Source organism: Microcebus murinus, chromosome 16 (genome assembly GCF_040939455.1).
Source record: "Microcebus murinus isolate Inina chromosome 16, M.murinus_Inina_mat1.0, whole genome shotgun sequence".
NCBI lineage: Eukaryota > Metazoa > Chordata > Mammalia > Primates > Cheirogaleidae > Microcebus > Microcebus murinus.
Window position 1 is genome coordinate 57,970,624 of NC_134119.1, and position 20,918 is coordinate 57,991,541.

Genomic DNA, 20,918 nt, shown 5'->3' on the forward strand with positions numbered 1-20,918 from the left:
CTGGCATCCCGGAAGGCCCACCCACTCCAGTGAATACGGGACCTGCCCCGCTCGTGGTTCGTTCCACCCGGAATCCTCCCATCGCTCACTCGGGGGTCACGGCCGTGATCATGACGATGGATCCACAGAGGGTGACCGGGACCCAGGCTATTAAAACAGAAACCCGAGGCAGTGAGGACAATGTGACATTTCTAAAATAGTCCTGCTGCCATCAAATGCCAAATAAATCCTTTGTGCTGCTCGCTTTAATAAAGTCGGGAGGCACTGTCGTGAATGAAGACTCTACCTCTCAAAACCTTGGAAATGTCACTAGAACGAACGTGCGCTTGTTTCAAAGTGACGAGGTCATGCCTTACTGCTCGGGAGAGGCTGGCGTGCATGACCCAGACGTGGTCTCCAGAGCACCCACTCGGTGAGGGGCCAAGAGGGAACGTCACCTGGGAGGCAGCGTCAGTGGACACAGGTCCACTCTGAGCACCCCCAGGGTTTATTCTGCGGCCGACTGGGACGGTGCACTTGACCACGCAGGGCCTCATCCCCCCCGAGCGCGTGGCCGTGGGCCAGGGCTGCCGACAGAGCCTGGAGAGCCCGCCTGGCCTCTAACTCCCCGAGGGCAGTGCCAACGCCTTCGACAGCCCTCGATGCCCACCTCCGCCCAGCCCTCTCCCCCACCCCACCCCCCGCACCTGCCTCGGACCCAACACACCCCCAACAAGTCTCGGATCTGCCGAGGCACCTGTCCCTCCCGCTGTCCCCGCGTCAGTGATGGGCAAAGCCCAGAGTCCCCTTCCACCGCACCACTCGCTCCAGCACCACGGCCAGCTCCCCCAGGAGCCTCCTCTCACCGCTGCTTCCTCTCTAACCCGCCACACCGCCACCTCCCACTGCCACCTGGACCCCCGCCACAGCCTCCTCCCTGGCCACCTGTTCCCATTCTTGTCCTGCAGCCGAGTCACCAGTCTGAGGCCAAAACGATTTCCCACAACGCCAGCCCGATCCGACGGCTCTGTTGCCCTTGATGGGCATCCCGCGTTGCCCATCTCTCCCAAGAAAAAGTCGAAACCGACACCAAGGCCTGCCTGCCCGGCCACTGACCGCCTCTCCGACCACCCTCAGGCTCCGCACCGGCCACATAAACACCACCAACCCTTCTCCTGCTTCTGAGGACAAGTGGTGCCCTGGCCCGGATCCCTCTCCCCCTCCCCCCTACGCCTGCATCCCCCAGCCGGCTCCCGCTCAGCCCTCGGGCGCAGGGCTCCCGAGCTCCAGACCAGGTGGGCTGGCGCTCCCCCCTAGTCGGGCAAACGTGATCACACAGACTCAGGACGACACCTGAGACGTCCGTGCACCTCCCACTGGGGTGACTCGGGGCAGAGGCCCGGCCTCGCCTCCCATCTGCAGTCACAGCAAGAGCGGTCGACAAAGGGAAAACGCTTTGCTGCCATCAAAGGGTGACTGGATGGCTTAGGAAGAAAACCAGTGGCACGTCGGAGTTGAAGGGCCACCTGCAGGGCCCACAGAGGCGATGCCCAGCCGGAGAAGGCGCAGCCTGCAGCCACCTAACAGAAACCAGGTGTGCTGCAGGTGCCACCGAGCAAAGACAGGAGGTAAGAAAAGAACCCATCTAATAGGATGCCACCCTTGTCTAGACACAAGTGTCACATGAGGAAAACGTGTTTACCTTGCTGGCAACGGGATTATGTGTGATGTTTATTTCTGCCCTTTTTGCTGCCTACTTTCCACCTGAGCTATGCATATTCGGCCTACTTACGGCAGCAGTTTTCAAAAGACTGAAAATAAAGGAAGTGATAAGAGAAATTTAATTGATATTTAAGTGATTCACGCCCTCCTGAAAAAAAACGAGCCAGCCAGCAAACGGCAAAAAACAAACAGAACAGTAACGGCTAAAGGAGGAGGTTCTGGAGGCCGAGACCGGCTTTCTGAGGGACTGTCTGAGATGGGCTGGGCGGGACAGCAGGGCCTCCTGTCCCCACGAGCTGAGCAAAATAGTCAAGGTGGCCACAGGCCATACTCACCACTCAACGATCTCGGGGTGAAGAATGGTGTTGTTGACATTGAACCTACGAAGGAAAAATAAATCAAGCCCGTTAGTTCAATGGTCTGTCACGTCCCAGCCAGACATGACATTTGAGACACACACACACATACCACAACCAAGGGAGGCCAACACTTTACCTTCCTGACCCCTGACCTGCTGCTCACTTCCTGCAGCAGACCTGGAGGCCTGGGCCGGGTCCTCCAAGTGCAGTCAGTTGGACAACAAGCTTTTCGGTTGCAAAACTCCACCCCCATCCCCTCTAGGTAGACAGCATAGCCTCTCTGTCAAGTATACTAACATACATGTACCAGGAGTTCCAGAAGGAAAGGAGAGAGAAAAAGGATCAAAAAGAATATTTGGAAAAATAATGGTGGACAATTTTGCCAATTTGATGACAAACATTAATCTACATACCCATAAAGCTCAATGAACTCCAAGCAGGATAAATTCAAAGAGGTCCCCTAGACACATCATAATCAAATTGTCAAAAGACAAAGAGTATCTTGAAAGCAACAAGAAAAAAGCAATGCCTCCACATACAAGGGATGTCACTAAGATTAACACAGCTGATTTCCCATCAAAAACTATGGAGGACAGAAGGCAATGGGAGGACATACACAAAGTGCTGGAAAACAACAAAAAAGGTCAACCAAGAATTCTATATCCAGCAAAGTTATGTTTCAAAAATGAAGAAAAATTATGGGTCAGCACAGTGGCTCATGTCTGCAATCCTAGCACTTTGGGAGGCTGAGGCAGGAGGATCACACTTGAGCCCAGGCGTTCCAGGCTGCAACGAGCTATGATCGCACCACTCTACTCCAACCTTGGCAACAGAGCAAGATCCTGTCTCAAAACAAAACTAAACTAAGCTGATTATTAAAAATGAGTAAACTTTAAAATGAGTAAACTGTAAAGTATGTGAATTATATCCCAATAAAAATATTTTTTAAAACTTACTACATTATGCACATAATGAATTTCATTGTATATAAATTTTATTTCAATAAAGCTGATTTATAAAAATTGACAGAACAGGAAGGAAAAATAGAATAAATCCACAAGCATAGTTTGAGATCTTCACATACCTCTTGTGATAGGACAAAGCAAATAGAAATTGGGAAAGACATAGAAGATATGAACAATGCAATTAGCCAACTTGACATTTTGACATTTACAAAACACTATAGCAAACAACTGCAGGATACACGCTTTTTAAGTGTACATGAAACATTTATCATAATGATCATATGCTGGAAATGTCAATAAATTTTAAGGGTTAAGATACAGAGACCCATTCATTGATCACAGCAGAATTAAACTAGAAATCAGGAACAGAAAGGAAACTATAAAATCTCAAATTATCTAGAAATTTAGCAAGAGACTTCTAAATACCCACTCTTCAAAGACAAAAATCGCAATGAAATTAGAAAAGAAAAATATGAAATATCACAACCTGCGAAATACAGCTAAAGCAGTCCTTAGAGGAAAATCTGTAGCTTTAAATGCATATACCACAAAAGAAATCAATGATCTAAGCTTCCATCCTAAGAATGCTCCTGTCTTCCTTCTCAAGAAGATAGAGAATAAAACCTAGAGAAATTAGAAGGAAATTTAAAAGAGTGGAAATCAATGAAACATTAAAAACCAAACACATGAGAGAGAAAAATCCACAAAGCCAAAAGCTGCTCTTTGATAAGATACACGTAATTGAAAAGGTAACCCTAGGAGACAAAGGGATCGGGTCAGGGCACACCCCTGGCACAGAGAGCCACGTGGGACCACCCAGAGCTCAAGCTACTGGTGAGACAGCTGGGGAAGGACAGGGCCCAGCACAGGTACAGGCCTCGGCTGAGAAGCCCTGGCAAGGCTTCAGCTCTCCGGATTCCAAGACCTGCTCCACCTCGGGTCAGGAGGAAGCACGAGCAGGGGTGTGACTTCCTGTCCTCTGGCAAGGCAGGGGCTGTCCGTGCCTCCATTAATGGTGTTGCAAAACACCTCTCTACTGCCAGGGTTGTGAGACCAGCAGCCCTGCTCCTGGCTGAGCAAAGGGGAGAGACAGGGGAGAGAAAAGAGAGGGGAGAGAAGAGAGAGAAAAGAGAGGGGATGGGAAAGGAGGAGAGGGGGGAGGGGAGAGGAGGAGAGGGGGGAGGGGAGAGGGGGAGGAGAGGGGGGAGGGGAGAGGGGGAGGGGAGGGGAGGGGAGAGGAGGAGAGGGGGAGGGGAGAGGGGGAGGGGAGGGGAGAGGAGGAGGGGGGAGGGGAGAGGAGGAGGGGGGAGGGGAGAGGAGGAGGGGGCAGGGGAGAGGAGGGGAGGGGGGAGGGTGCTAGCAGGCTGAGAGGGTTCCAGATCTCTGAAACCTTCAGGATTTTTACCTACACGGTCAGAACTACTTGGTTCAAAGTCAACTTAAATGCCGGGGCATCAAAGCCCCACTTGCGAAATATCAAAGGACTACAGGCAGCCGACGTGGTTCGGAGTGAAGAGCGGAGCAGCAGACGACATAAATCAAGACGACAAATGGACTCTGCCTCCCGTTTCACCGGATGTCACTCTGACCTCCGGAAGAACAACGGCCTATATACTCACTGGCCACACGCACCGGCAGAATCCCGCTGTACAGGATGTCTGCGTGTGCACACACGTGCACGCACCCAAGAGCAACAGAGTGGCTTGGCACAGAGTGACTCAGCGCACAGACAGATGCACACACACAGACACACAGAGACAGGCACACGCTTAGGAAAGAGATACACCCAGACACACACAGGTGTGTAACAACAGATACACACTCAGACACACACACAGATACCTATGCACAGACACACACACTAAGGCATGCTCATTTAGGGCTGTGTAGACACACACAGATCTACGCACACGTGCGTATACTGAGATGCACGAAGATCCACACCCGGATACACACACACAGACTCACACAGACACACGCAGGCTGATGTATACACATAGACCACACAAGCCACGCTGAGACACAAAAAACATATGCAAACAGAGAAATACAATCTCACACACACGGAAGAGTCCAAAAGACAGTGTTGAGGGACTGAACTAACTCCGGGTAGTGAAATTCAGATATTCCTTGCTTTTGCATCTGTGCTAGTCAGCATTTTCTACAACGCACATTAATTACGTAAAAATAACAGCAGAACCCCAGCAGTGTCCTGGAAGCAGAGGGTAATTTTCTAGTGGCTCTAAAAGTGGGCTGGGGCATCCAAGGGTGAGTCACGTGGGCCCAACCGGTCCCAGGCCCCTGCCTTCCCCCCTGGGGTTTCTAACCCGACAACAGAGGCAGCCCCCCCCCCCAGTCTCCCCGCTGCAAGGGGGCTGCGTCAGGCTCTCGCCTCTTCAGGGTCCCCACCCCCCCCACCGCCCTTGCCATGGAGATTTCCTCGGGCCACATCAGAAACCAAGCCCTAAATATCAACTCGACGGGCCAGCTAACAGTAACGAGAAAGCCGGGGTCCCCAAACCACAAATTGGCATTTTGTTATGATCGTCAGGTCTTAATAATGTCCCTCTACTTCTTGGGTTTTAAAATTCACATCTTTGAATATTAATATTCCTACATTAACAGCCCCCAAATTCAGCATTTCATCTTTAACTGCTTCTTTAAATGGAATTAATTTGTAACCAATTGTCTTCAAATATGCAAGGCAATTTAAGCAAATGCCAACAGATAAGAAATATGCTGATCCCGAGTCACCAGCTGATGTGGGATGGCGGCCATCTTTCTTCCTGCGTGACGACGCCACGAAACAGAGTCCCCTGTGACTCACTGCCCAGCCGGGGTCCTGGACGCAGACCCCGCGGGTCTGGGAGCGAGACGTACGCCAGGATGGCAGCCCGCGAGGCCCGCAAACCCCATCGACGGGGCGGCCCTCGGCTCAGGCACCTGCGCACAACAGACCCATCTCTCTCCACAGTCTCCCGCTCTCAGGGAAAGACGCCCCGTAGTCCCCCCACCCAGGATGCCCAGAGACCCCCCCCATGCCCAGAGACCCCCCACGCCAGGCTCTGCTCCCCTGTGGACGCCCAGAGACCCCCCATGCCAGGCTCTGCTACCCTGGGGACTCCTAGAGACCCCCATGCCTGGGGCCTGGCTCTGCTCCCCTGGGGACGCCCAGAGACCCCCCAATGCGCCTGGCTCTGCTCCCCTGGGGACGCCCAGAGACCCCCGTGCCTGGCTCTGCTCCCCTGTGGACGCCCAGAGACCCCCCACGCCTGGCTCTGCTCCCCTGGGGACGCCCAGAGACCCCCCACGCCTGGCTCTGCTCCCCTGGGGACGCCCAGAGACCCCCCACGCCTGGCTCTGCTCCCCTGTGGACGCCCAGAGACCCCCCACGCCTGGCTCTGCTCCCGTGTGGACGCCCAGAGACCCCCTGCGTCTGGCTCTGCTCCCTGGGGACGCCCAGAGACCCCCCACGCCTGGCTCTGCTCCCCTGTGGACGCCCAGAGACCCCCCACGCCTGGCTCTGCTCCCCTGTGGACGCCCAGAGACCCCCCACGCCTGGCTCTGCTCCCTGGGGACGCCCAGAGACCCCCCACGCCTGGCTCTGCTCCCCTGTGGACGCCCAGAGACCCCCCACGCCTGGCTCTGCTCCCCTGTGGACGCCCAGAGACCCCCCACGCCTGGCTCTGCTCCCTGGGGACGCCCAGAGACCCCCCACGCCTGGCTCTGCTCCCCTGGGGACGCCCAGAGACCTCCAGTGCCTGGCTCTGCTCCCCTGGGGACGCCCAGAGACCCCCCCCCCCCGCACCTGGCTCTGCTCCCCTGTGGACGCCCAGAGACTCCCCCGCGCCTGGCTCTGCTCCCCTGGGGACGCCCAGAGACCCCCCCACACCTGGCTCTGCTCCCCTGTGGACGCCCAGAGACCCCCCACGCCTGGCTCTGCTCCCCTGTGGACGCCCAGAGACCCCCACGCCTGGCTCTGCTCCCCTGTGGACGCCCAGAGACCCCCACGCCTGGCTCTGCTCCCCTGTGGACGCCCAGAGACCCCCCACGCCTGGCTCTGCTCCCCTGTGGACGCCCAGAGACCCCCCACGCCTGGCTCTGCTCCCCTGTGGACGCCCAGAGACCCCCCACGCCTGGCTCTGCTCCCCTGTGGACGCCCAGAGACCCCCCACGCCTGGCTCTGCTCCCCTGTGGACGCCCAGAGACCCCCCACGCCTGGCTCTGCTCCTTGGGGACGCCCAGAGACCTCCAGTGCCTGGCTCTGCTCCCCTGGGGACGCCCAGAGACCTCCAGTGCCTGGCTCTGCTCCCCTGGGGACGCCCAGAGACCCCCCCCCCCCGCACCTGGCTCTGCTCCCCTGTGGACGCCCAGAGACTCCCCCGCGCCTGGCTCTGCTCCCCTGGGGACGCCCAGAGACCCCCCCACACCTGGCTCTGCTCCCCTGTGGACGCCCAGAGACCCCCCACGCCTGGCTCTGCTCCCCTGTGGACGCCCAGAGACCCCCCACGCCTGGCTCTGCTCCCCTGTGGACGCCCAGAGACCCCCCACGCCTGGCTCTGCTCCCTGGGGACGCCCAGAGACCTCCAGTGCCTGGCTCTGCTCCCCTGGGGACGCCCAGAGACCTCCAGTGCCTGGCTCTGCTCCCCTGTGGACGCCCAGAGACCTCCAGTGCCTGGCTCTGCTCCCCTGGGGACGCCCAGAGACCTCCAGTGCCTGGCTCTGCTCCCCTGGGGATGCCCAGAGACCCCCCCGCACCTGGCTCTGCTCCCCTGTGGACGCCCAGAGACTCCCCGCGCCTGGCTCTGCTCCCCTGGGGACGCCCAGAGACCCCCCCACACCTGGCTCTGCTCCCCTGGGGACGCCCAGAGACCCCCCCGCGCCTGGCTCTGCTCCCCTGTGGACGCCCAGAGACCCCCCCGCGCCTGGCTCTGCTCCCCTGTGGACGCCCAGAGACCCCCCCGCGCCTGGCTCTGCTCCCCTGTGGACACCCAGAGACCCCCCGCGCCTGGCTCTGCTCCAGAGACCCCCCCACACCTGGCTCTGCTCCCCTGTGGACGCCCAGAGACCCCCCCGCGCCTGGCTCTGCTCCCCTGTGGACGCCCAGAGACCCCCCCGCGCCTGGCTCTGCTCCCCTGGGGACGCCCAGAGACCCCCCGCGCCTGGCTCTGCTCCCCTGGGGACGCCCAGAGACCCCCCGCACCTGGCTCTGCTCCCCTGTGGACACCCAGAGACCCCCCGCGCCTGGCTCTGCTCCCCTGGGGACGCCCAGAGACCCCCCGCACCTGGCTCTGCTCCTCTGTGGACACCCAGAGACCCCCCGCGCCTGGCTCTGCTCCCCTGGGGACGCCCAGAGACCCCCCCGCGCCTGGCTCTGCTCCCCTGGGGACGCCCAGAGACCCCCCGCACCTGGCTCTGCTCCCCTGGGGACGCCCAGAGACCCCCCACGCCTGGCTCTGCTCCCCTGTGGACGCCCAGAGACCCCCCCGCGCCTGGCTCTGCTCCCCTGGGGACGCCCAGAGACCCCCCGCGCCTGGCTCTGCTCCCCTGGGGACGCCCAGAGACCCCCCACGCCTGGCTCTGCTCCCCTGTGGACGCCCAGAGACCCCCCCCCCCCGCACCTGGCTCTGCTCCCCTGGGGACGCCCAGAGACCCCCCCCCCCCGCACCTGGCTCTGCTCCCCTGTGGACGCCCAGAGACCCCCCACGCCTGGCTCTGCTCCCTGGGGACGCCCAGAGACCTCCAGTGCCTGGCTCTGCTCCCCTGGGGATGCCCAGAGACCTCCAGTGCCTGGCTCTGCTCCCCTGGGGATGCCCAGAGACCCCCAGTGCCTGGCTCTGCTCCCCTGAGGATGCCCAGAGACCCCCAGTGCCTGGCTCTGCTCCCCTGGGGATGCCAGAGGACCCCCTCCCCCCCGGGCCTGGCTCTACCCCCCTATGGACCCCCAGAGAACCCCTGTGCCTGGCTTTGCCTACTGGATCCGAGCGCTCCAGGGAGCCGCAGACCAACCACAGGAAGAGTCTCAGAGCCTCTTTGCTGCAGGGCTGCCCTCACCATCCCAGCTCCCAGACCAGCCCCGCTGCATCCCTCCCGGGGACCTGGCGATGGGCACCTGACCCCACCCACACAACCCAGCCTCCCGCCAGAGCCCATGGCAGGGCCATTCCTTCCCTGGGACTTTCCCTGCTGGGATCAAGCCATCCACAGAGCTGGAGACCTGGCCTGGGACGGACCCCAAACTCAGCATGAGGCCCCCCCAGACGCCATCTGCTCCCTTGACCCCATTATAATCACCCGAGCCACGCCCTGTGGTGAGCCCAGTGGCCCCGGGCCATGGGAAGATCCCTCGGCCTGTCAAGCCTTATGGATGTCCTGGACTCCCTGTCCCCTCTGCTCCCTGTCCTCTACCGTCCTCACCACCACGAGACCCGGCACGCTCCTGCCGTGGGAGCAGGCGGCCTGATGTGCGGAGGGTGAGGGACATCTGAGACCAAGACTGAGCCCAAGGGACAGACCTCAGCGCAGGCAACCTGGAGAAGTCACAGGCTGACTGCCGGCTGGAGGGTCCAGGACAGGTGAACAGGTGAGGCCACTGCTCCTTGCCCACTGCAGCCAAGGGACAAAGGTGGCCTGGGGCGGTGGCAGCCCATCAGGACAGTGCAAGGTGCCAAACCTCAACTTCTATCAAAGCAGGGGCCGAACGGGCAAGACGCAAGGTGCTCCAGAGACACTCAAAGGCATCAAAATCTTCGTCAGGGCAGTGAGAGGCGACCGGGGCAGACGCAGTCGAGTATTGGAAAGTAGGACGACAGCAAGATTCATCTTGCTTAGCAAACAGGCTATTATTATCCCCAGCGAGCAGCTGGAGACGCGCTCGGCAGGTGCATGCGGGCGCGGAGCGGCAGCGGCCTCAAGGACAAGGTCCCTGCCCAGCCCGGCACAGCAGCACCGGCAGCCTGGTGGGTGGGACGCAGGGGGGTGAGCTGCACCCGGACGCCGGGAACACAGACAGGCACAGACTCGGCTTCTCACGGGGAAGGAGCCGGGAGGCGGCTGGGGACAGAGGCTGTGCCCGTGGCATGTAGCTTAGGGGACACCTGCCAGAGGCCTTTGTCCCAGCAGAGGGCAGAGTTACAGGAAGGATGGAACAGAGAGACCTGAGGCCCAGACGGAGGAGATGTGAGACGACCAGCGCCCCGGAGGATGAGGCAGGGAGGCAGCACCATTAGCAGCCAGAGACAGCGTAGCTGGGACCACGGACTCGTGTCACCACGCCTGGCTTGTTTTTCTGACTTTTGCAGAGACAGGGTCTCACTCCTGCTCAGGCTGGTCTCGAACTCCTGAGATCAAGCGATCCTCCTGCCTTGGCCTCCCAGAGTGCTGGGATGACAGGCGTGAGCCACCGCGCCCGGCTGGCAGGGATTTGCTTGTGGGCAACCGTGCCCTGAGCGCCAGCTCTGTGCCAGGCTCTGGGGGAGCGAGATCGTCTTTGGATCCCACCAAGGGGGAGCTGAGGCTCAGCCCTGCCAAGGTCACGGAGCCGGCCAGCGAGGTGGCCTCCAGGGCTCCCCCTCCCAGCTCAGGACCCTCCCGGCCAGGCAGCGGCCACAGAGAGACATTCCCTGGTGCGGGTGGAGGACGGCGAGCCGGGCGCTGGAACGCGGGCACCTGGCAGTGCCAGGAGGACGCAGGGAGCCCCGGCCGGGGACAGGCAGCAGCCGGCTGCGCCCACCCCCCCTCCCGGCCTGGGGAGAGACGGCAGCTCCACCGGCCAGCATCCCAACCAGCCTCGGGCTAATCGCCGCCAGGCGAGGGAGGCAGGGCCGCTGCGGGGAAACTCCCAGGGGGATAAGGAGATTTGCGCAGCGAAAAGCAGCAAACCGGATGATACCGCTCCCCCTGCCCCATCGCTCTTAGCAGGGGGAGCGATACATATGTATGAGCTCGTAATCCGCCCTGATCACCCCTCCATCACACACACAGCCCGACTCCAGCAGCTCGGGCTCATACATAATGATAAGGCGCTTCCTCCGTCACCGCCCTGGCCCACCAAAGGACGGCAGAGGACGCAGGACACCAGGGCTGCAGAGTATGTGTGTGGGGGAGGGGCGGGGGATCCGGCACAGGAGCTGGGGCCGGAGCTGCCCACGGTCCGTCCACACAGGGCCTCGAGAAGTGGGGGCCCAGGCCCGCCACCTGCCAGCCTGGGGACGTTTACATGCTGGCAGGCAGCACTCCTGAAGGGCCCTGGGGGGAGGGTGACAAGCAGGGGGGAGGGCTGCTCCTCCTGCACCGGACATCTGTCCTCCTGCCCAGACAGGCTGGGAGAAGGGAAGTGACTCCCAAGCAGGGTGTGGAGGCTCAGCCTAGAGCTCAGCAGGGAGTGAAGGCAGGTAGGGGGGACCCTACCTGGGATGGGGCAGCAGGGGACACAGAGGAGTTGCTGAGAGCTGGGCTGGGAGGGTGTGGGGGCTGCGATTAAGGGGAGGAGGCTACATGGCAAAGGATGTGATCGGGACAGAGACCACAAGGGCTTAGAGCAGGTCCCTGGAGAGAAAGCAGATCCCTGTCACCGTCTGCGGCCTGGGCTCCTAGAGCCCTTCCATCACAGAGCATGGCACGGAAGTTGCGCTCCAGGTAAAAGTGGAGGTGAATTTAGGCAAATTATTTTAATTATTTTCCTAAATATTTCCTCAAGACGCCCAAACTCCATTTTAGGGTCCTCCTGTTTGTGTGTTTCTCATCTCCTCTGTACACAGGTGAGCTGGTGGCGGACGGAGGAGCCGCCCCCTGGGCCCCCGGACTCACTTGCTGATGCCCTCGAAGGCGGCCTCCCTGCAGACGCTGCCGCTGTCCGTGTTGACGCCGCGCTGGGGACAGAGAGGGAGCATGAGAACACAGACGTGTCACACGCAGGGAGCCCTGGCCTCCTGCAGCCAAGACTGGGACAGGTAAGAACAGGGAGCCTCCCTCCCACCTCCAGCCCAGCAAACCCATCCCCTCCTGCCTTTCCCTGACAAGCGACCCGCCCAGCTGGTAACCCCAAGCTGGGCTGCAGATTGCCGGGCGCGGGGCGTGGCCCACAGACCCACGGCACGACCAGGCCTGCTCCACGGGTGGGGCGGAGCGCAGTGCCGACACCTGCCAGGCTGCTCAGCCACAGGCGGGGGCCGGGCGAGAGGAACACAGGCCCAGGACCACCCTCACCCCCAACCTGCTCTCCCCGGCACCCTCCTCCTCTCCCCCCTGCACGCCCCCCACTAACAGTACGAGCCCTGCCAGACCCGCCCTTCCAGGCAGGAGGGCAGGACCCGATGCAGGCAGCACGAGTGTGACGCTGGGTCACATCCCTCTGCTTTTCCTAACGGACAGGGACAGAAACAAAACAGGGGATTCACGGCAAAACGTGCAGCCCCGAGAGAGGCCAGGCATTTGAAATCTCCGCTGCTTTCCCCAGAACTACGGGTCGATGTCTCATTGTGATCCAAATAAAGCACACTAGACTGTCTCTGACCACAATCATCTAGTGCAACCTTCCTTCTCAGCCATCTAAACGGCACAGCGGGGAAAAGAGACCAAGCGCTGAAGGAAATAACCAAGAGAAACTATTTCTGCAGGAATCGATTAGCAAAAGAGAGAAGGGTCACTGGAGGGAGAGTGGGCACGGATACGCTTCGTACGTGAGACTCCCAAGGGCCCAGAAGGGCAAGCAGGCGAGTTTCTTACCGAGAGATCCCACAGCCTGGGTGCTGGGAGCCCCCCACGCACCCCCAGCCCATGCCCAGCCCTAGAGCCCAGCGTCCTGGAGGGCAGGCGCCAAGGGTGTGTTTGCGGTACCCTACTAACAGGGGAGATGGGCTGGCAGTGAACAGTCCACGTCCCCGAACCCCAGGAGCTCAGCCGGACACATACACGTCCCCGCCCGGTCTCCACCCTTCCAGGGGGCGTGGCGCCTGGTCCACCGCGGCCTCCTGCGGGACACAGCACGTCCCAAGGGGACTCGCGCCGGCCGCTTGGGCCGAGCAGGTGCTGCTGCTGGTCCAGGATGACCGTTTCTCCCGGCTTCGTGATGTGCCCCCCATGGTCCCCACATCTGCGAGGCAGGCGGCTCCCTGAAACCGCTCCCCCATGCCCAGCACTGACCGGCCCCTGCACCCCAGCCACTTACCAAGGTGAGGAGGACCGAGGGCTTCCGTGACGTCAGGACATTGGCAATCTGGAAGGTCAGAAGGAAAAACCCACTTTTAGCCCGACCACGAAGAAATCTGATGGAGATGGGACTTCGCTTTGTCGCTCCTTGCTAACCGACGGTGCATGCTCGGAGCAGATCCCCGGAACAGGCGGCGCTGCGGATGAGGGACCCGGGCTCGCAGAGCTGAAGGGCTTCCGGAAGCCACGCAGCTATCGAGCGGTGGTAGAAAAGGCAAAGCCTAAACCTGGCACGCTTCCTGCCCTGCCTCCAGGCACCAAGCAGGTCCCCGGCTCCAGACAGCCAGACCTGCCCACCCCGCTCCAAGGTCAGCCCCTCTGCCATCTGTCAAACCCTTCCTCAAAGTCCCGTCCCCACCAGCCTCCTGTCCCCAGGGCAGACACCTCCCTCCCTGCCCCCCACTGTCCCCTAGACCAAGGGGCGGGGGCCTTCCCCAGTGCTTCCCTCCACCCCACACCTGCTCCCTAACCCTCCAGCATGGCCCACCCGACAGCTGCTTCCTTCCTAAAACTTAAGCTCTCGGGCTGCCTGGCGTGCCTTCTCCCCGTCTCAGCTGCTCCATCGATTCGCACTCAGGATCAAAGCCCCCGGCCCCCAGGCAGGCTGGTCCACTCCCTCCTCTGTGCCCCAGGGGCAGTCATCATTCCCCTGTGCCCCAAGGGTGACAGCCACCCTGCTGGGAGCAGAACCTTCCTCGCCCGGCCCCTCCCCGTGGTCTGCCCTGCACCTGGCATCTGCGGCCCCCACTGCACCCGGGCCCCCCAGGGCAGAGACCAGTCTCCTCCCCACACCCCACCCCAGACTCTCTACACCCTCCAGGCAGGAGAGCGCGAGGAGGACGCCCTGCCGAGCGATCCCCGACACGCCCCGCACCGCACACATTTCAAGTGGACATTTCGGTAAGTCCTGGCATACGTACTTAAGACCTTTTTTAATACTGAGACGCCCCCAGAGAAAACCTGGAATGTACCGGAAACTACAAAGAAAGAAAACGCATGTGCGATCCCATCCCCAGAGACGTCTGAGCTTTGCACGTGAAAACAGAGACCTGTGATGACATCTGGATCATGCGGGACGACACGCTTCACTTACTTCCTGCCGTTAAACAGTCTTCAAACATGCCATTGCCACTACCACCGGGGACCGTCAACCTCCAGGGAGCCGCTGATTAAGGCCTGTGCCGGGAGCACCTCACAACAGCATCTCAGGTGACCCCCCACACACACACAAAGACGGTGCTACGGATCTGCAGGCTTCACCAGTGGCAAAGCCTCTGAGGCCAGAGAACCTGCCCGAGACCACAGCTGAAAACCAGCAGAGCTCAGATCTGAAGCTACAGCTGCACAACTCTCTCTTAATGGACACAGCACAGTTCGTTAACCCTTTGCACTCGGATGTCGAGTGTGACTCGACTCGGTTGGCAAAAATCATAGATATTAAAATTACTCGCTAAATGTATCAATAATATGAAATATAAAAAAATCCAAATAAAATACACACAAAAAAATACAAAATAAATAAGTTTGTATGAAAAGAAACTCCAGTTTTTCACTCTACTGCCGCGCTTTGTAAAATCTGGGGTATTTAAAAAATTAAATCCCGAGTAGGATTAAAGGAATCGAGAAAAAAGCAAGCGAGTGCAAAGGGTTAATTTCTGCACCAGACCCTTCGATGACTTCTGATTAGCATAAATGATGCTGTGATGAACATCCTCATACATAAGGCTCTATTTCCTTAAAATGGAATTCCTTAAAAAAAAAATGTATTCTCTTTAAAAAAAAAAAAAAATCAGATTTGACCCAGTTAAACTGCTGAGTCGATGCCACACACTCTGTCAAGGTGTGTGACGTGCACGGCCAGGTGACCCTCCAGACAGGCACCTCACCTGCTGCCTGCCTCGTGCATGACAGTGGCCTCGGCGTCTCACACAGGCAAGGCCGGGCCGAGTCCCCCCCAATGCCCCAGCCCTGGGGAGAGGGGCGGCTCATTAGAAAGGACAGGGCCGCAGGTGCTGGGCCTGGGTGTGCTGCCACGTTGCCGCGGAGGGGCCACATTCGTCAGCACGCAACGGCCTCGTCAATTACGGCAGCGGGATCAGAGAGTGGGAGGCGCCTGGGGACCGTACCCGCTATTGTCCCTGGGAGGCGGCGCGGGATAACAGACGTGTGGGCTGATGGCTTTTCTCCCCGTTCGGAATCACAGAGTACGCAGCCGTCTCCGAGCTGCCCGGCGCCCAGACGGCCCGAGGCCCAAGGCAGACAGCGGGCTGTGCGTCCCCTGGTCCTGGCCGGGCGGCGTCTGTCATCGATCGCAGCCGCTCGAGTGGGCCCTGGTCACTTCTGCGGCCGCGAAGCCTCTCCCGGCTCGGCAGCTGCACCCGCCCTCCCCACGGAGACCCCTGGGCGCCGCACTCCCCCAGCACGCCCGTCTGGGCCTCGGGAATTAAGGGCACGCAGAGTGCTGCGCCTCGCTGGCTCCAGATGCAGCCGCCACACACAGCGGCACGGCTCTGTCAACTCGGGGCCTTGTTTCCGCGGAGTGGTGGCCACCGGGGAGCTACCACAAGCCGGTGCCGTTAAACGGCCCTGCCTCGCTTGGTGCCGTGGCCGGCATCCAATCTCGGGCAGCCCAGCAGGTCGAGGTGGATGGGCACACGCAGGATTCATCTTCCCCTGGGGGACGATCAGAGGCTTCCTGGGGGCACCTCCCATGCTCTCCTAACCAGGGCCCGCACCAGGCCCCGGGCCACCCTCAGGATCCTGACAAGGGGGCTGGACAGGCGTGGCCAACACTGAGAGAGCCACACGGCCCCAGAGAGCCGCGCCTCCTTCGCCCTGCAGGCGCCAAAGCGCTTGAACACAAGCCGTCTTCCGTGGCAGCCTCCCCCAACGCACGGCACGACGGTGGCCTGCGATGCCGCTAACATTTCGAACCTGTCTCTTGGATGCAAACACCGGGAAACATCACGCCAGCCACTCCTGAGCAATGCGGAGGGCCGGCAGCCCCAAGATACGGCCGTCCCTGTTGACGCCTCCTTCCCTGACGCCTCGCCACGCTGGGCCTCACCAGCACCCTCCAGTCCCCTGCGTGCCCCCGTCTCAGGGGAACGACCTTCTCGGTAGTGAACCTCAGGGTCTCGGACCTGCACAGACCACGGGGCTGTGACGGTGCCCAGGGAAGGAGCAGAGAGGCCCCCTGCGGGCCAGGCAGCAGCTGCCGTGCCAGGCGCCTCGGCCACCTGTCACTCAGACCACGGGGCTCCTCACTGTGCCCTCCCCCCCTCTACCTCTGCCCGGCCCCGTCAGCGGAGGACATTGGGGGCAACCCCTTCCGCCTGGACTCAGACAGACTCAAAGGCCCCGAGAGGACAGTCGCTCACACGCACTCACGCAGGCCACGCCACACCCACCGGAGACGCCACGCCGGGACGTGGACTGGCGCCAAGCGACGTCCGGCTCCACCCCACAGCCTTCCGCAGCCAAGGGCTCTGGTGGCAGGGCAGCACCTGCGGCCACCCAGGGGCCTCCCAACACAGAAGGGCCTCGGCAAGGGCGTGGTGTGACGCAGCGCCACTGTGGGCAGGACGCCTCCCAGGGACGTCCTCGCCGGTGCCCGTCAGAGCCACAACCCGAGCCACTAGGCGCTTCCCGCTGAGCCGCGGGCACCGCCCAGCACAGAAACGGCTTCCTCGCAGACGGCTGCGGGGTCCGTTTTCTGCCTGCTCTTTCCAGGCGGGTCAGTGGCGTCCTGGTGGGAGGGGACGGGAGGGGACGCAGCGGTGGCCGGAGGGCTTCTGGAGCTGCTGCGAGGGGCGGGCGGGCACTCACCTCGTCGCTGTACTGGACGTCGTCCACGGCGTACTTCTGCCGGAAGTGCTCCTGGGAGTGGATCCTCGGAGGGAAGCACAGGGAGCGAGTCAGCCCCGGGCAGCGGCACAGCCACCTCCCACCCGCCAAGCCCAGGCCGCGACGCCCGGGGCCCGACCCCATCACGGCCAGCACCCGGCTCCTGGCAGGTCTGCCCAACACAGACCTGGAGGGCAAAGGGCACGGGGCCGCAGAGTGACCCCTGAACCAGACCTGCCCCCCTCGGCACCCCCGCCCCAAGCTGGCCCTGTTCCTCTGGGACCCAGGACCTCCAGCTCCTGCGAGCGCCGCAGACGACCCGAGGTCACTCGCCGGCACAGCCGGAGCGCGTGGGGTGGCCGGCCAGCGCTCCCTACCCCCTGGGGCGGGAAACAAGCTGCCTCTGGTGCCCTCCAGACCAGCATGGGGCCCCTTTGAAGGAGTTACATGAACACTGGCCAGGCGCGGTGGCTCACATCTGTCATCCCAGCACTCTGGGAGGCCGAGGCGGGAGGATCGCTCGAGGTCAGGAGTTTGAAACCAGCCTGAGCAAGAGCGAGACCCTGTCTCTACTATAAATAGAAAGAAATTAATTGGCCAACTAAAAATATATATATATAAAATTAGCCGGGCATGGTGGCGCATGTCTGTAGTCCCAGCTACTCGGGAGGCTGAGGCAGGAGGATCGCTTGAGCCCAGGAGTCTGAGGTTGCTGTGAGCTAGGCTGACACCACGGCACTCACTCTAGCCTGGGCAACCCTCTTGAGACTGTCTCCAAAAAAAACCAAAAAACCACCATGAACATTTTAAAGAAGTCAGCACCAGCATGAGTCCATGTGATGAGAAGAATTCGAGCTTAGTCGTCACCCCTGAAAATGGGCCGGGGACAAGACAGAGTGGACGAGGCCGGGCAGCCCTTGCCGCCCTCGCAGGGGCCCTTGGGTCACAGCGACCTGTGCTCTGGGTGCAGTGAGCTGCCAGCCCAGCTCTTGGAGACGAGTCAGTGTCACTGCTGGTGACAGAGCACACGTGACGGGGAACACGGACGACATGGGGAGAGCACCAGAGCCACATCCGGTGACAGGCACGCACACGCCGTCCCACACCTGAGCACCGCGTGGTCCCAGGGACCACCCCGCCCTGCCTGAGACCTCGGGGCATTCAGCCCCCGGGTGCTGGATCCCAGACGGGCCCCGGACCAGGAACAGCAGGTGGTGTTCGGGGTGAGCCGAGACGGGGGGGGGGGGCATGGGGGATGCTGAGGACAACGTGCCTGGGGACCCCCAGAGGAAACAGGAGAAGGAGAGAACACTGGGACCCGGAGACCACGCCCTTGGGAAGCCAGCTCCTGCGCTGGCACCCTGGGCGCCACTCTGGGCCTCTGAGACATCAGCGACCAGCATCGCTGCCCAGGAAACAGAACCCCACTCCACGCTCTGAGCTCACCGCCACTTGCCCTCCACCCAAACCAGGAAGCACGGATCCCAGGACAGGGACAGACAGGAGGGCTGCAGGACCAGCAGCAGGGACCTCACAGCCACATGCTACCGGAATGTCCTCTGAATTTTTCCCTTTCCGAGTCTCTGAAAGGATCACCGAGTATCCAGCTCCTGCCGTTGATTAAATTTGCACAATTCACTCCCATCGGCTTCCAGGTTTGAGGCAGGACTCAAAAGTTAAACGGCCGAGGTCTGACGCCTCCATCAGCACGGCCTCAGGCTGCCACGGGGCAGGAGTCGATGACAAGCACCTGCCCGGCCTGCGGAGTCCCCAGACGCAGGGCTCGCGTGCTGCACAGCCAGCCCAAGGGCGCCTGCAGGCCCTTCGCTACCCAGCGGCCACGCGCTCAGCACCAAGGTGACCCCGGGGGGGGGGGGGGGCACAAAAGCACACGCCAGAAAAGCAAGCGGCAGGGCCACCCGCAAAATGAGTTGCTGGCATCATCGCACCCACTCTGACCGCCCAACTCCACGGCAAGGCCCTGCGTCCGCAGCCAGTCCCCAACCCTGCCTCTGGCCCGAGCCATGTCGTCATCTCCAGTGGTGACAGGCACGGAAAGCAAACTTCCAGCAGCCGGGGAAGCACGAAGGGCCCGCTTTCGAGGCCAGCGTCCAGGCCTCCCTGCAGGAGGGCACCTCGGCCGCTAGTGTGGCCACCTGACCTTCTTCTCACCGCCACTCCCACGGGGGACCCCGAAACCTCCCGGCTCACCCCGACTGCCTGGCAGAGGGAAGCCACCGGGAAACACGTTCCTGCCCTTTCTGCCAAAAATCGCCTCCCAGCCGCGGGCCTGGCTCCCAACAGGAAGAACCATTTGGCGGATAAAACTCGAAGCATCTGCAAGCATCTTTTCTGGCTCTGCGCAGTTCATTCTTTTTTAAAGGGCAGAGATAATTAAGTTTGGGTGGTGCTTTATTTTCCACGTGTCGGGGCTAATTATAGTAAAAATCATTTAAATGTTACCCTAAGGGATATGCGTGCCAGACGGCCACGTCAAACCAGCCACCGAAGGCTGGGCGGCCACTCAGCGGGGCTGACGGGACAGGAAGTGGCGTCTCCACGTGCTCCCTGCAGAGCTGGCCTCGCACTCTGCGCACCACTGGCGCCGCGGAGGAAGCCGGCGACCGTTTCCAGGTTTTGTTAGGTCATCAGAGAGACAAACAGCTCTCTCCAAAGGGGCGCAGGCGTCTGATCCCAGAGACCCCGCCCCGCCCAGGGTGGTGTCTCCCGGGACAGGCCGCAGAGGGGAGGGCGCCGCCTGGACGGGGACGGGGACGGGCCGCTGTGGACTCCGGCAAACGCCGGCCAGGCCTGGACGCCCCCAAACTGCCCCAGGTCGGCGCCGAAGGAACTCAAAGAGGGCCCCACCGCCCTGGTCAAAGAGGGGGCCGGTGGGCCTGAGAGGGGCTGAGGAGACCTCGGTCCTCACCACACTGCGGCTGTGCACGGGGTGGGCGGGCCGTGAAAAACCACACACACATCACATCACACCCACACACACCCACACACATCACACCCACACACACACCACATCATACCCACATACACACACACACAATCACACACACACACAATCACACCCACATTACACCCACACACAATCACACTCATACATGCACAATCACACCCACATACACAATCATACCCATAATCACACACATCACACCCACCACACCCACAATCACATCACACCCACACACAATCACACACAATCACACCCACATACACACACATCACACCCACATACACAGTCACACCCACATACACACACATCACACCCACACACAATCACACCCACATACACACATATCACACCCACACACACAATCACACCCATATACAGTCACACAATCACACCCACATACACACACATCACACCCTCACACACACATCACACCCACACACAATCATACACATTCACACCCACATACACACACATCACACCCACACAGACACAATCACACCCATATACAAAGTCACACAATCACACCCACATACACATATAATCACACCCACACAATCACACACACAATCACACCCATATACAAAGTCACACACACACAATCACACCCATATACAAAGTCACACACACAATCACACACACAATCACACCCATATACAAAGTCACACACACAATCACACCCACATACCACACAATCACACCCACATACATACACAGATTACATACACCCCAAATACACATCACACACAAACACACACCTGTCCCTCCAACCCCACGTGCATCACACACACCCCACATGCACCACACGGGGACTGATACCAGGAGGAGCAGCGGGCAGGTCCCTGGAGAAACCCGCTCCCTCCACTCCCCCGGGCA

The 20,918-nt window shown here is 60.6% G+C and overlaps 1 protein-coding gene across 1 annotated transcript in view; it reads right to left on the reverse strand.

The window, feature by feature from the left end:
- PEPD (peptidase D) overlaps positions 1-20,918 on the reverse strand; it is a 102,900-nt gene that overhangs the window by 68,025 nt on the left and 13,957 nt on the right. Inside the window, exons 4-7 of the mRNA XM_012775143.2 lie at positions 17,063-17,126; positions 13,194-13,241; positions 11,834-11,895; positions 2,037-2,081 (exon numbers count right to left, since the gene is read on the reverse strand). Coding sequence (XP_012630597.2) covers positions 2,037-2,081; positions 11,834-11,895; positions 13,194-13,241; positions 17,063-17,126 — 219 coding nt within the window. The remainder of the gene's footprint in view (positions 1-2,036; positions 2,082-11,833; positions 11,896-13,193; positions 13,242-17,062; positions 17,127-20,918) is intronic.